This window comes from Ovis aries, chromosome 17 (assembly GCF_016772045.2).
Source record: "Ovis aries strain OAR_USU_Benz2616 breed Rambouillet chromosome 17, ARS-UI_Ramb_v3.0, whole genome shotgun sequence".
Lineage (NCBI taxonomy): Eukaryota > Metazoa > Chordata > Mammalia > Artiodactyla > Bovidae > Ovis > Ovis aries.
The window spans coordinates 34,983,343-34,998,837 of NC_056070.1; the positions used below are offsets into that span (position 1 = coordinate 34,983,343).

At 38.2% G+C, this 15,495-nt stretch overlaps 1 protein-coding gene and 1 pseudogene across 20 annotated transcripts in view; both read left to right on the forward strand.

Moving 5' to 3' along the window:
* NUDT6 (nudix hydrolase 6) overlaps positions 1-15,495 on the forward strand; it is a 73,954-nt gene that overhangs the window by 16,688 nt on the left and 41,771 nt on the right. Inside the window, exon 1 of one of the 20 annotated variants that reach the window (XM_060401056.1) lies at positions 6,855-7,044. The exons of the other annotated variants lie outside the window; for them this stretch is intronic. Coding sequence (XP_060257039.1) covers positions 7,030-7,044 — 15 coding nt within the window. The 5' untranslated portion in view covers positions 6,855-7,029. Of the gene's footprint in view, positions 1-6,854; positions 7,045-15,495 lie in introns of those variants that run through there. 20 annotated transcript variants of the gene reach the window in all.
* LOC132658073 (U4 spliceosomal RNA) lies at positions 7,239-7,389 on the forward strand (annotated as a pseudogene).

Below are 15,495 nucleotides of genomic sequence, written 5' to 3' on the forward strand. Positions count from 1 at the left end.
GGGGGTTTTAAATAGCTCTCCTGGAATTCCATCACATCCATTACTAACTTTATTGACAGCGGTGCTTTTTAAGGGCCACTTGACTTCACACTCCAGAATATCTAGCTCTGGGTGAGTAACCATACCATCGTGGTTATCTGGTTAATTTTTGTACAGTTCTTTATATATTCTTTCGGCTTCATTTAATCTCTTCAGCTTCTACTAGGTCGCTATTGTTTCTGTCCTTTATTGTGCCCATCTTTAGATGAATTGTTCTCTTGATATTTCCAATTTTCCTGAAGCTCTAGTCTTTCCCATTCTGTTGTTTTCCTGTATTTCTTTGCATCATTCATTGAAGAAGGCCTTCTTGTCTCTCCTTGCTATTCTCTGCGTTTAGCTGGATGTACCTTTCCCTTTCTCCGTTGCTTTTCACTTTTCCTCTTCAGATAACTACTTTGCCTTCTTGTTAGGGTTGGTTTGTTCACTGCCTTCTGTACTATATTACAGACCTCTGTCCATAGTTCTTCAGGCATGCTTTTTACTGGATCTAATCCCTTGAATCTATTCATTACTTCTCCTGCATATTCATAGGGGATTTAAGTTGTACCTGGCTAGCCTGGTGCTTTTCCCCACTTTCTATAGTTTAAGCCTGAATGTTGCTTTGAGAAGCTGATCTGAGCCACAGTCAGCTCTAGGTCTTGATTTTGCTGACTCTAAAGAGCTTCTCCATCTTTGGCTACAAAGAATGTAATCACTTTGATTTCGGTACTGACCCTTTGGTGATGTCCATTTGTAAAGTCGTCTCTTGTATTGTGGCAAAAGGATGTTTGCTTTGACCAGTGCATTCTCTTGGCAGAATTCAGTTAGCCTTTGCCCTGCTTCATTTTGTGCTCCAAGACCAAATTTCCCTGTTACTCCTGGTGTCTTGACTTCCTACTTTTGCATTCCAATCCCCAGTGATGAATAGAACGTTTTTTTTGTGTGTTAGTTCTAGGAGATCTTCTAGGTCTTCAGGGAACTGATCAACTTCAGCTTCTTTGGCACTGGTGGTAGGGGCATAGACTTGAATTACTGTGATGTTGAATGGCTTGCCTTGGAAACAAACCCAGGTCATTCTATGGTTTTTGAGGTTGCACCGAAGGATGGCATTTCGGATTCTTTTGTTGATTATGAGGACTGCTCCATTTCTTCTAAGGGATTCTTGCCCACAGTAGTAGATAAAATGGTCCTCTGAATTAACTTCGTCCATTCCCGTCCATTTTAGTTCATGGATTCCTAAGATGTCTGTGTTTACTCTAGCCATCTCCTGCTTGACCATGTGTAATTTACCTTGATTCATGGACCTAATATTCCAGGTTCCTATGCAATACTGTTCTTTGCAACATCAAATTTTACTGTCATCACCAGACACATCCACAACTGACATCATTTCCACTTTGGCCAAGCCACTTCATTCTTTCTGGGGCTATTAGTAGATGTCCTCTCCTCTTTCCTAGTAGCATATTGGACACCTTCTGGCCTGGGGGACTAATCCTTTAGTATCATATCTTTTTGTCTTTTTATACAGTTCATGAGGTTCTCACGGCAAGTATACTGGGATGATTTGCCATTCCCTCCTCCAGTGGATCATGTTTTGTTAGGACTCTCCACTGTGACCCATCTGTCTTGGGTGGCCCTACATGGCATGGCTCATAGCTTCATTGAGTTACACAAGCCCCTTTGCCACAACAAGGCAGTGATCTGTGAAGGGCTCTGTAGTAGGGTTAATGGTGACCCCCAGGAGGGCTTACGCCAAGGGGGACCTTTCATGACTACTACTGCCAGTGCTCCAGTCCCAGTGATGAGCCCCTGCCAACCCACACCTCCACAGGGGACCCTCCAACACTAGCAGGGGTTTTGGTCAGTATCCTGTGGAGTCACTGCTCCTTTCCTATGGGTCCTGGTGCAGGCCAGATTTTATTTGTGCCCTGCAAGACTGGAGTCCTTGTTTCCCCCAGTCCTGTGGAAGTCCTGTAATCAAATCCCACTGGCCTTCAAGGTCAGATCCCCTGGAGATTCCCAGTCCCTTTTTCAGATCCCCAGGCTGGGAACCCTGATGTGGGGTTCAGAACCTGTACAACAGTGGGAGAACTTCTTTGGTATTATTCTCCAGTTTGTGGATCACCCACCTCGTGGTCATGGGGCTTTATTTTATTGTGATTGTGCCCTTCCTACTGTCTCTCTGCAGCTTCTTCTTTGTCTTGGATGTGGGATATCTTTTGATGGGTTCCAGTATCCTCCTTTCAATGGTTGTTCAACAGCTAGTTGCGATTTTGGTGTTCTCACAGGAGAAGATGAGCACCCATCCTTCTATTCTGCCATCTTAAACTGGAACTACCACATTTTTATTTGCTCATCTGTGGAAGGTATTTCGGTTGTTTCCATGACTAGGCTATTGTAAGTAATGCTGCTGTGAACATAAACATGCAAGTATCTTTTTGAATTTGCATTTTGCTGGATCACATGGTAATTCTATTTTTAGTTTTTTGAGGAACTTCCATTCTGTTTTCCATAGTGGCTCTACCAACTTATATTCCCAGCAATAGAGTAGAAAGGTCCCCTTTTCTCCACATCTCCTCCTGCATTTGTTATTTATATGGAGTTTTTAGTGGTGGCTATTTTGATTGGTGTGAAGTGGTACCTCGTTGTAGTTTTAATCTGCACTTCTCTAGTAACTAGCAATGTTGAGCATCTTTTCATGTGCTTACTAGATGTCTGTATTTCTTCTCTGGAGAAATATCTATTTAGGTGTTATGTCCCTTTTTCAATTGGGTTGTTGATTTTGTGTTACTGAGTTGTACGAGTTGTTATATTTTGGAAATTAAGCCCTTGTAGGTCTCATCATTTTCAAATATTTTCTCCCATTCTGTAGATTGTCTTTTCATTTTGTTTATGGTTTTTCCTTTGCTCTGCAAAAGCGTCTGAGTTTCATTAGGTTCCATTTGTTTATTTTCTTTTCGTTTTCATTACGAGGTGGGTTAAAAAAGATCTTGCTGTGATTTGTGTCACAGTGTTCTGCCTGTGTTTTCCCTTAAGAGTTTTATAGTATCTGGCCTTATGTTTAGGTCTTTAATCCATTTTGAGCTTATTTTTCTGTGTGGTGTCATGGAGTATTCTAATTTCATTCTTCTACATGTAGCTGTCCAGTTTTCTGGGAACCACTGTCTTTTCTCCATTGTGTATTCTTGCCTCCTTTATCATAGAGTGTGTGTATGTGTGCTTAGTCGTGTCCAAGTCTTTGCAACCCCATGGAATGTAGCCCACCAGACTCCTCTGTCCATGTCATTTTCAAGGCAAGATTACTGGAGTGGGTTACCATTCGCTATTCCAGGCCATATTATGACCCAGGGATCAAACCCATGTCTCTTGCATCTCCTGCATTGACAGCTGTATTCTTTACCACTGCACCATGGGGGAAGCCCTTGTCATAATTAGGTGAACCTAAGTGTGTGGGTTTATCTCTGGACATTCTGTCCTGTTCCATTTACCTATATTTCTATTACTATGTCAGTCCCATACTGTTTTTAAATACTGATGTTAAATTGGATTGTTTACTTAATTTCTCTTTCCAGTCTTTCATTGTTAGCGTATAGAAAGGCAACAGGTTTCAGTGTATTCATTTTGTACCCTGAAACTTTAATACTGAACTCATTGGTGAGCTCTAATAGTTTTCCAGTAGCATTTTTAAGATTTTTCTGTGTATCATGTCATCTGCAATCAGTGATAATTTTACTTCTTATTTCCAATTGAGATCCCTGTTAATTTTTTTTCTTCTCTGATTGCTGTAGTAGGACTTCATAAACTGTGTTGAATTATAGTGGTGAGAGTACACATCCTTGATGTTTCTGATCTTAGAGAAAATGTTTTCAGCTTTTTACTGTTGAGTATGATGTTAGCTGTGGGTTTGTCATATATTTCCTATATGCTGAGGTAGGTTCCCTCTGTGCCTACTTTCTAGAATTTTGTTTTTTGTGTGTGTTTTTTTTTCCATAAATGGGTGTTTAAGTTTTCTTCAAAAGCTTTTCTGTGTCTATTGAGATGATCATATATTTTTATTCTTCAATTTGTTAATGTGATATATCACACTGATTAATTTGTAGACAATGACAAAATCTTGTATCCTTGAAATAAATACCACTTGATCATGATGTATGATCCTTTTAATATATTATAAAACTCAGATAGCTGGTATTATGTTGAGGATTTTTGTGTCTTTATTCATCAGTGATATTGACCTGTAATTTTCTTTTTTTGTGATATCATCTGATTTTGGTATCAGGGCTCATAGAATGAGTTTGGGAATGTTCCTTCCTCTGCAATTTTGGGGAATAATTTCAAAAGAGTAGGTGTTAACTCTTCTCTAAATGTTGGATAGAATTAGCCTGTGAAGCCTTCGGGTCCTGGACCTTTGTTTGCTGGGAGGTTTCTAATCACAGTTTCAATATTTGTGAACAGTTTGTTTGTATTTTGTGTTTCTTCCTGCTCAATTTTGGAAAATTATACCTAAGTGTTATTCATTTCTTCTAGAATGTCTGTTTTATTGGTATATATTTGCTTGTAGTAGTCTTTTATGATCCTTTGTATTTTTATGGTGTCTGTTGTAACTTGTTCTTTTTCATTTCTGTTATTATTGATTTGAGCCATTTCCCCTTTTTTCTTGATGAGTCTGGCTAAAGATTTATCAATTTAGTTAACTTTTCAAAGAACCAGGCTTTAGTTTCATTGATCTTTGCTGCTTTCTTCGTCTCTATTTCATTTATTTCTGCTCTGATCTTTATGATTTCTTTTCTTCTCCTTTCTTTAGGTTTTATTTTTTCTTCTTTAGTTGATTTAAGTATAAGGCTAGGTTGTGAATTTGAGACTTTTTCTTGTTTCCGGAAGTAAGATTGTATTGCTGTAAACTTCCCTCTTAGGACTACTTTCACTGCATCCCATAGGTTTTGGATCATCATTTTTGTTTTTATTTATCTCTAGGCATTTTTTTATTGTTTCTTTGATTTCTTCAGTGATCCATTAGTTATTTAATAGCACTGTTAAGCCTCCATGTGTTTCTTTTTTATAGTTTTTCCTGTACTTGATTTCTGACCTCATAGCATTGTGGTTGGAAAAGATACTTGATTTGGTTTCAAGTTTCATAAATTTACTGAGTCTTGCTTTTTGGTCCAAGATATCAATCCTGGAGAGCATTGTATGTGCCCTTGAGAAGCATATATATTTGCTGCTTTTGAATGGAATGCTCTATAAGTATCAGTTAAGGCCATCAGGAATAATATGTCATTTAAGGCCTGTGTTTCCCTGTTGATTTTCTGTCTGGATGATCTTTCCATTGATGAAAGTGGGCTGTTAAAGTCCCCCGCTATTGTACTACTGTTAATGTCTTCTTTTATGGCTATTGATATTTGCCTTGTATATTGAGGTGGTCCTATGTTCGGGACATATATTTATGATATACCTTCTTGGATTGATCCCTTTATCATTATGTACCATCTTTCTTTGCCTTTTGTAATAGACTTTATTTTAAACTATTTTGTCACTTAGCAGTGAATTTGAGATTTTTCTTATTTCCAGGGGTAAGATTGTATTGCTATAAATGTCCCTCTTAGAACTGTTTTTGTTTTGCTTAGAACTCTTTGGCTCTCTTTAAATTCCATTTGCATGGAGTGGCAGTACAGAGCGTGATACAATTTTTTTAACTTTTTTTTTTAAAAAACTATGTTGATTTAAAATATTGTTAGTTTCAGGTGTTAGTTGAATGCGAATATTGAGCAAAGAATATTTCAGAATATTGAACAGAGTCCTTCTGCTAAATAGTAAATCCTTGTTGCTTATCTATTTCATGTGTAGTGTTTTGTGTCTATTAATCCCATACTCCTAGTTTATCACTCCCAATAATGTTTCCTTTTAGTAACTTTGTTACATGAATCTGTTTCTGTTTTGTATATATAGATTCATGTCTATTATTTTTTAGATTCCACTGACAGTTATTATCTTATATTAGTCTTTCTCTGACTCACTTAACTAAGTATTCTTTAGATCCATCTATGGTACAGTTAGAACTGGACATGGAACAACAGACTGGTGCCAAATAGGAAAAGGAGTATGTCAAGGCTGTATATTGTCACCCTGCTTATTTAACTTCTATGCAGAGTACATCATGAGAAATGCTGGAGTGGAAGAAATAGAAGCTGGAATCAAGAGTGCCGGGAGAACTCTCAATAACCTCAGATATGCAGATGACACCACCCTTATGGCAGAAAGTGAAGAGGAACTAAAAAGCCTCTTGATGAAAGTGAAAGAGGAGAGTGAAAAAGTTGGCTTAAAGCTCAACATTCAGAAAACGAAGATTATGGCATCCAGTCCCATCACTTCATGGGAAATAGATGGGGAAACAGTGGAAACAGTGTCAGACTTTATTTTTTTGGGCTCCAAAATCACTGCAGATGGTGATTCCAGCCATGAAATTAAAAGACGCTTAGTCCTCGGAAGAAAAGTTATGACCAACCTAGATAGTATATTCAAAAGCAGAGACATTACTTTGCCGACTAAGGTCCGTCTAGTCAAGGCTGTGGCTTTTCCAGTAGTCATGTACGGATGTGAGAGTTGGACTGTGAAGAAGGCTGAGCGCCCAAGAATTGATGCTTTTGAACTGTGGTGTTGGAGAAGACTCTTGAGAGTCCCTTGGACTGCAAGGAGATCCAACCAGTCCATTCTGAAGGAGATCAGCCCTGGGATTTCTTTGGAAGGAATGATGCTAAAGCTGAAACTCCAGTACTTTGGCCACCTCATGCGAAGAGTTGACTCACTGGAAAAGACTGTGATGCTGGGAGGGATTAGGGGCAGGAGGAGAAGGGGATGACCGAGGATGAGATGGCTGGATGGCATCACTGACTCGATGGATGTGAGTCTGAGTGAACTCTGGGAGTTGATGATTTACAGGGAGGCCTGGCATGCTGCGATTCATGGGGTCACAAAAAGTCGGACACAACTGAGCGACTGAACTGAACTGAACTGATGTTGCTTCACATGGTAATATTTCATTCCCCTTTATGTCTGAGTAATATTCCATTGTAAATATATACCACAGCTTCTTAAGTCAGTGGTTTGTTTCTGAGAACATGGATTGTTTCTGTGCCTTGGTTTTTGTGAATAGTGGTGCTGTGAACATTGTTGGATATGTATCTTTTTGAATTAGAGTTTATGTCTTTCTGGATATGTACCCAAGCTTTGTGCAGTGGCACTGTTGTAGCCACTGAGGTTTATCCAAGGTATGATTATTGCTAATTGGATATATAACCAGGAGTAGGATTATTGGATCATGTGGTGGTTCTGTTTTCAGTTTTTTAAGGTACCTCCATATTTTTTCCCATAGTGGCTGCATCAGTTTACATTTCCACTAGCTGTGTAGAAGGGTTCCCTTTTCTCCACATTCTCTCCAACATTTATTGTTTGTAGACTTACTGCTGATGGCCATTCTGACCAGTATGAGGTGTACCCCACTGTAATTTTGATTTACATTTCTCTAAGAGTTAGTGATGTTGCCTGTTGACCATTTGTCTGTCTGGAGAAATGACTCATATCTTCTACCCATTTTTCGATTGGTTTGCTTTTTGGTTATTGAGTTGTATGAGATGTTCATATATTTTGGAAATCAAGCCCTTGTCAGTCATACCATTTGCAAATCTTTTCTCTCTGTCAGTATGTTCTCTTTCATTTTGTTTATGGATTCCTTTGCTGTTCTAAAGCTTTTACAAATTTGATTAAATCCCGTCTGTTTAATTTTGCTTTTTTATTTTTATTTCTTTTCAACACCAAAAACCTTTTCTATTAGGGTATAGCTAATTAACAGTGTTATGCTTTCAGGTGAACAGTGAATAAATACACATATATCCATTCTCCCCGAAACTCCCCTCCCCTCCAGACTGCCACATAACATTGAGCAGAATTCCATGTGCTATACAATAGATCTTTGTTGGTTATCCATTTTAAATATAGCAAATATAGCAGTATGTACTTGACCTTCCAGAGTCCCTAACTAACCCTTTCCCCTGGCAACCATAAGTTTGTTTTCTGTGATTCTCTTTCTGTCTTGTAAATAACTTCATTTCTGTCATTTCTTTTTAGATTCCACATATAAGGATGTCATATGATATTTATCCTGTGTCTGACTGCACCCGGTATGACACTCTCTAGGTCCATACATGTTGCTGCAAAGTGTCTTATTTCATTCTTTTTAATGGCCGAGTAATATTCCATTATATATATGTACCACATCTTCTTTAGCCATTCCTCTGTCAGTGGACATTTAGGTTGTGTCCATGTCTTGGCTATTATAAACAGTGCTGCAGTGAACATGGGAGTGCATGTATCTTTGGGGACCATGTCTTTCTTTGGATATATGCCCAGGAGTGGGATTACAGGGTCATATGGTAGCTCGATTTCTCCTAGAGAAGGAAATGGCAACCCACTCCAGTATTCTTGCCTAGAGAATCCTGTGGACAGAGGAGCCTGGTAAGGTGCTGTCCATGGGGGTCACATAGAGTCAAACACAACTGAAGTGACTTAGCATTCATGCATGTGTTGGAGAAAGAAATGGCAACCCACTCCAGTATTCTTGCCTGGAGAATCGCAGGAACAGAGGAGCCTGGTGGGCTGCCATCGATGGGGTCACACAGAGTTGGACACTTTTAAAGTGACTTAGCAGCGGCAGCAGCATACTGATCTCCATAGCGGCTGTACCAATTTACATTCCCACCAAAAGTGCAGAGAGTTCCCTTCTCCATGTTCGCTCCAGCATTTGTGCTTTGTGATTTCTTGATGCTTGATGGTAGCCATTCTGACTGGTGTGAAGTGATATCTCATTATAGTTTTGACTTGCATTTCTCTAATAACTAACAGTGTTGCACATCTTTTCATGTGCCTATTGGCCATGTGTATGTCTTCTTTAGAGAAATGTCTGTTCAAGTCTTCTAAACAAAAAAGAACAGATTGTTTTGATTTTACTAAGCTGTTTGTAAATTTTGGAGACTAATCCCTTGTCACATCATTTGCAAATATTTTCTCCCAATCTGTGGTTGTCTTTTCATTTTGTTTATTGTTTCCTTTGCTGTGCAAAAGCTTTTGAGTTTAAGTAGCTCCCATTTGTTTATTTTTGCTTTTATTTCCATTATTCTGGGTGATGGATCAAAAAAAGATCTATTGCTATGATTTATATTAGAGAGTGTTCTACCTATGTTTTCCTCTAAGAGTTTTATAGTGCTCGGTCTCACATTTAGGTCTTTAATCCATTTTGAGCCTTTTTGTATATGGAGTTAAAGAATGATCTAATTTCTTTTTTTTACACGTGGCCATTCAGTTTTCCCAGCACCATTCATTAAAGAGGCTGTCTTTCCAGTTTTGTGTAACCTTGCCTCCCTTTGTCATAGATTAATTGACTATAGGTGTATATGCTTGTTTCTCAATTTTCTGTCCTGTTTCATTTATCTCTATTTCTGTTTTGGGGCCAGTACCATACTGTTTTGATGACTGTCACTTTGTAGTTTAGTCTGAAGTCAGGGAACCTGATTCTTCCAGCTCCTTTTTTCAAGATTGCTTTGGCTATTCAGGATTTTTGTGTCTCCATACAAATTTGGAGGTTTTTTGTTCTAGTTCTGTGAAAAATGCCATTGGCAATTCGATAGGGATTACATTGAATCTGGATTGCCTTGGGTAGTATAGTCATTTTGACAGTACTGATTTGTCCAATACAAAAACTTTTCATCTGTTTATGTCTTCAGTTTCTTTCACCAGCATTTTATAATTTTGTCTTGGACAGGTTTATTCCTGTGTTTTTTATTCTTTATGATGCAATGGTAAATGGAATTTCTTCTTGAATTTCTTTTTCTGATCTTTTGTGGCTAGTATATAGAAATGCAACAGATTTCTGTGTATTAATTTTGTAACCTGCAACTTTACCAACTTCATTGAGTTCTACTAGTTTTCTGGTAGCTTTAGGATTTTTATGTATAGTATCATGTCAACTGCAAACAGCGACAGGTTAACTTTTTCTTTCCTAATTTGGATTCCTTTTCCTTTTTCTTCTCTGATACCTAGAGCTAGGACTTCCAAAACTATGTTGAATAAAAGTGGTGAGAGTGGACATTCTTGTCTTGTTCCTGATCTTAGAGGAAACACTTTCAGCTTTTCACCACTGCATATGGTGATAGCTGTATGTTTGTCATATATCAGCCTTTATTATGTTGAGCTATGTACCCTCTACGCCCACTTTCTGGAGAGTTTTGATCATAAATGGGTGCAGAGTTTTTCAAAAGCTTTTTCTGCATCTATTGAAATGGTATGGTTTTTATTCTTCAATTTGTTGATATGGTATATCACATTGATTGATTTGCAGATGTTGAAAAATCCTTGCATCCCTGGGATGAATCCCACTTGATTATAGTATATGATCTTTTTATTGTTGGATACAAATTGCTAGCATTTTATTGCATTTTTACATCTATGTTCATCAGTGATATTGGCCTATAATTTTGCTTTGTCTGGTTTTGGTATCAGGGAGATGGTGACCTCATAAATTGAGCTGGGAAGTTTTCCTCCCTCTGCAACTTTTTGGAACAGTTTCAGAGGGATATGTGTTAACTCTTCTCTAAATGTTTGATAAAATTTGCCTGTGAAGCCATCAGGTCCTGGACGTTTGTTTGTTGGAAGGTTTTTAATCATGATTTCAATTTCAGTGCTTGTGATTAGTCTGTTGATATTTTCTCTTTCTTCTTGGTTTCTGTCTAGGGAGACTGTACCTTTCTGAGAATTTGTCCATTTCTTCCAGGGTGTCCATTTTACTGGCCTGCAGTTGTTCATTGTAGTCTCTTATGACCCTTGGTATTTCTGTGGTCAGTTGTAACTTCTTTTTCATTCTTAATTTTACTGAGTCCTCTCTTTTCTTGATGAGCCTGGCCAAAGATTTATCAATTTTATGTTTTCAAAGAACCAGCTTTTAGTTTCATTGATCTTTGTGATTGTTTTCTTTGTCACTATTTCCTTTATTTCTGCTCTGATCTTTATGGTTTCCTTCCTTCTACTAATTTTAGGTTTGGTTTGCTGTTCTTTTTCTAGTTGTTTTAGGTGTAAGGTTAGGTTGTTTATTGGAGATTTTTCTTGTTTCCTCAGGTAAGACTGTATTGTTATAAACTTCCCTTTTAGAACTGTTTTTGCTGCATCCCATAAATTTTGGACTATTGCTTTCGTTTTCCTTTGCCTCTAGGCATTCTTTTATTTCTTCAGTGATTCAGTGGCTGTTCAGTGTCATATTGTTTAGACGCTACGTGTTTCTGTTTCTTAGAGGTTTTTTTTCTTGTAGTTTATTTCTAATCTCATGCCGTTGTGAGAAAAGATGCTTGATAAGGTTTTGATTTCAAATTTATCAGGGCTCACCTTGTGACCCAGCATGTGGTCAATCCTGGAGAATGTTCCATGTGCACTTGAGAAAAATATGTAGTCTGCTTTTGGATGGAATGCTCTATAAATATCAATTAAGGCCATTTTGTCTAAAGTATCATTTAAGGCTTGCGTTTCCTTATTGATTTTCTGTCTGGTTGATCTGTCCATTAATGAAAGTGGGGTATAAAAGTCCCCTACTATTATTTGTGTTACTGTCAATTTCTCCCTTTATTAGTTTTGTCTTACATACTGAGGTGTTCCTATGTGTGTATGTATTTATAATTGTTACATCATCTTAGATTGAACACTTGGTCATTATCTATTGTCTTTCTTTGTCTCTTATAACAGCTTTGTTTTAAAGTCTATTTTGTCTAATAGGAGTATTGCTACTCCAGCTTTATTATGATTTCCAAATGTTTGAAATACCTTCTCCCATCCCCCTACTTTCAGTCAGTAAGTGTCTGTAGGTGTGAGGTGGGTCTCTTGCAGACAACATGTATATTGTTCTGGTTTTTATATCCACCCAGCCAGTCTATGTCTCTTGGTTGGTGCATTTTTTCTATTTACATTTAAGATAATTATTGATATGTATGGAGGAGCCTAGTGGGCTATAGTCCATGGGGTCGCTAAGAGTCAGACACGACTGAGTGACTTCACTTTCTCATGCATTGGAGAAGGAAATGGCAACCCACTCCAGTGTTCCTGCCTGGAAAATCCCAGGGACGGGGGAGCCTGGTGGGCTGCCATCCATGGGGTCGCACAGAGTCGGACACGACTGAAGCAACTTAGCAGCAACAGCAGCAGCATGCTTCTATTACCATTTTCATAGTTGTGTTTATTTTTTGTAGCTTTTTTTTCCCTCTGTATTTCCTGCCTAAAGAAGTTCCTTTAGCATTTGTTGTAAAACTGGTTTGGTGCTGAATTCTCTGACCTTTGGCTTGTCTGGAAAGCTTTTGATTTCTTCATCAAATCTGAAGGAGGGGATTTCTGGGTAGAATATTCTTGGTTATGGGTTCTTCTTTTTCATCACTTGCCATTCCTTTCTGGCCTGTAGAATTTCTGTTGAGAAATCAAGTGAAACCTTATGGGTTTTCCCTTGTATGTTGTCTTTTTTCCCTTGTTACTGTTAATATTTTATCTTTGTCTTTAATTTTTATTAGTTTGATTACTGTGTATCTTGGTGTGTTCCTCCTTGGGTTTATCCTGCCAGGGACTCTCTGTGCTTCCTGGACTGGGTTGACTATTTCCTTTCCCATGGTGGGGAAGTTTTCAGCTATTATTTCTTCAAATATTTTCTCAGGTCCTTTCTCTTTCTCTCACTCTCTTTTTTTTCTCTTTCTCTCCTCCTTTCTCTTTCTGGGACCCCTATAATGTGAATATTGATTGTATTTAATGTTGTTCCAGAGGTCTCTTAGGCTGTATTAATTTTTTTTCATTATTTTTTCTATATTCTGTTTTGTGGCATTGATTTCCACCATTCTGTCCTCCAGGTCATTTATCCGTTCTTCTGCCTCAGTTATTCATTCCTTCTAGTGTATTGTTCATCTCTGTTTGTTCTTTAGTTCTTCTACTGCTGCTGCTAAGTTGCTTCAGTCGTGTCTGACTTTGTGCGACCCCATAGACGACAGCCCACCAGGCTCCCCCATCCCTGGGATTCTCCAGGCAAGAACACTGGAGTGGGTTGCCATTTCCTTCTCCAATGCATGAAAGTAAAAAGTGAAAGTGAAGTCACTCATTCATGTCCGACTCTTTGTTGCATCTTTTCCATTCTTTTTTCTGAGATCCTAGATTATCTTTACTATAATTATTCTCAATTCTTCTAGGTAGTTGCTTATCTCTTCATTTAGTTGTTTTTCTGGGGACTTATCTTGTTCCTTCATCTGGGACATAATTCTATTTCTTTTCATTTTGGTTAGCTTTCTGTGATTGTGGTATTAGTTCTGGCCTGCTGGGATTGTAGTTCTTATTTCTTCTGTTTTCCCTTTGGTGCAAGAGGATAAGAGGCTTATGTAAGCTTTTTGATGAGAGAGAAGACTGTGGGGAAAACTGGGTCTTGCTCTGGTGGGCAGGGCTGTGCTCAGTAAAACTTTAATCCAGTCATCTGCTGAGGGGTGGGGCTGTGCTCCCTTCCTGTTAGTTGTTGGCATGAGGTAACCCAGTCCTAGAGTCTACAGACTCTATTGTAGGACTATTGGCGACCTCCTGGAGAACTCTCGAATCTCCCAGGACTGCTGTTGCCAGTGCCCCTGTCCCCATAGTGCACCACTGCTGACCCATGCCTCTGGAGGACACCCTCAAACACTCATAGTAAGGTCTGGCTCAGTCTCCTTTTGGGTCTCCTTTTCTCTGTGTCCTGGTGTGGACAAGATTTTGTTTGTACCCTCCAAGAGTCTATATCCCCTAATCCTGTGGAATTTCTATAATCAAATCTCACTGGCCTTCAAAGTCAGATTCCCTGGAGATTCCCAGTCCCTTGGCCAGATCCCCAGGCTAGGAAGCTGGATGTGGGGTCTAGAACCTTCATACCTAGAACTTCTTTGATGTTATTGTTCTCCAGCTTGTGGTCCCCCATGTAGCATGTATAGAATTTGATTTTATTGTAATTGTGTCCCTCATACTGTTCCATTGTGGCTTCTCTTTTGTCCTTGATGTGAGGTATCTTTTTTGTTGGGTTCCATTGTCTTATCAATGGTGGTTCTACAGCTAGGTGCAATTTTGCTGCTCTGGCAGAAGATGAACATATGTCCTTCTTGAAACAATTTTGCTTTTATTTCTTTAGCCTTGGGATGCTTACTTAAGAAAATATTGCTAAGATTTATGTCAGAGAATGTTTTCTCTGTGTTATTTCTGAGAAGTTTTATGAAACTCCTCTTATTTTTTTTATTTTCATAAAAATCTCATGTTTATTTTCATGTATGGTGTGCGGGTATGTTCTAACATCACTAATCTACATGCTTTCCAGCTTTCCCAACACTACTTGCTGAAGACACTGTCTTTTCTACATTGTGTATTCTTTCCACTTTTGTCAAAGATTAATCTGCCATTTCTGAACTCGCTATTCTGTTACACTGATCAGTAATTCTGATTTTGTGCCATTACTGTGCTGTTTTGATTACTGTAGCTTTGTACTGTTGTCTGAAGTCTGAAAGGGATATGCCTTCAACTTTGTTCTTTTTCCTCAGGATTGCTTTGGCAATTCTAGGTCTTCTGTGGTTCCATATAAATGTGAGGGTTATTCTATTTCTGAGAAGAATATCATGGGTGATTTGATAGGGATCATGTTAAATCTTCGATTGCTTTTGGTATTGTGGCCTTTTGAACTGTGTTAATTCTTACAATCCAAGAGCATGGGTTACCTTCCATTTCCCTGGTTATCTTCAACTTCCTTTATAAGTTCTATAATCTCAGAGTTTAAATCTTTCACCTCCTTGGTTAGGTTTATTTCTAGGGTTTGGTTGGTTTTTTTTAATGTTATTTTAAATGAGATAGTACATTTGCTTTCTGACATTCCATTTTTATTTTAAAGAAATACAACCATTTTCTACATACTGATGTTGTATCTCGCTACCTTGCTGAATTCATTTATCAGTTCTAATAGGTTTTTTGGTTCAGTTTCTCAAGAGAAAGAATATTTCTCTTAATTTAATTGAAGTATATTTGACTCATAATATTCTGTTAATTTCTATTGCACAGCAAAGTGACTGAATTATATGTAATTTTTTTTACTATTCTTTTACATTCTGATTTATTATAGGATATTGAACACAGTTCTCTGTGCCACACAGTAGAACCTTGCTGCTTATCCATTCCCAGTATTAAAGCCTACATCTGCTACCCTCAACCTCCCACTCCATCCTTTCCCTGTCCCTCTCACAGCCACCAGTCTGTTCTGTATCTGTGATTCTGTTTCACAGATAGATTCATTTCTATATTTTGGAATCCAGATATAAGTGATGCCATGTGTTATTTTTCTTTCTCTTACTTGCTTCACATAGTATGATAATCTCTAGTTGCATCCATGTTGTTGCAGATGGCATTATTTCACTC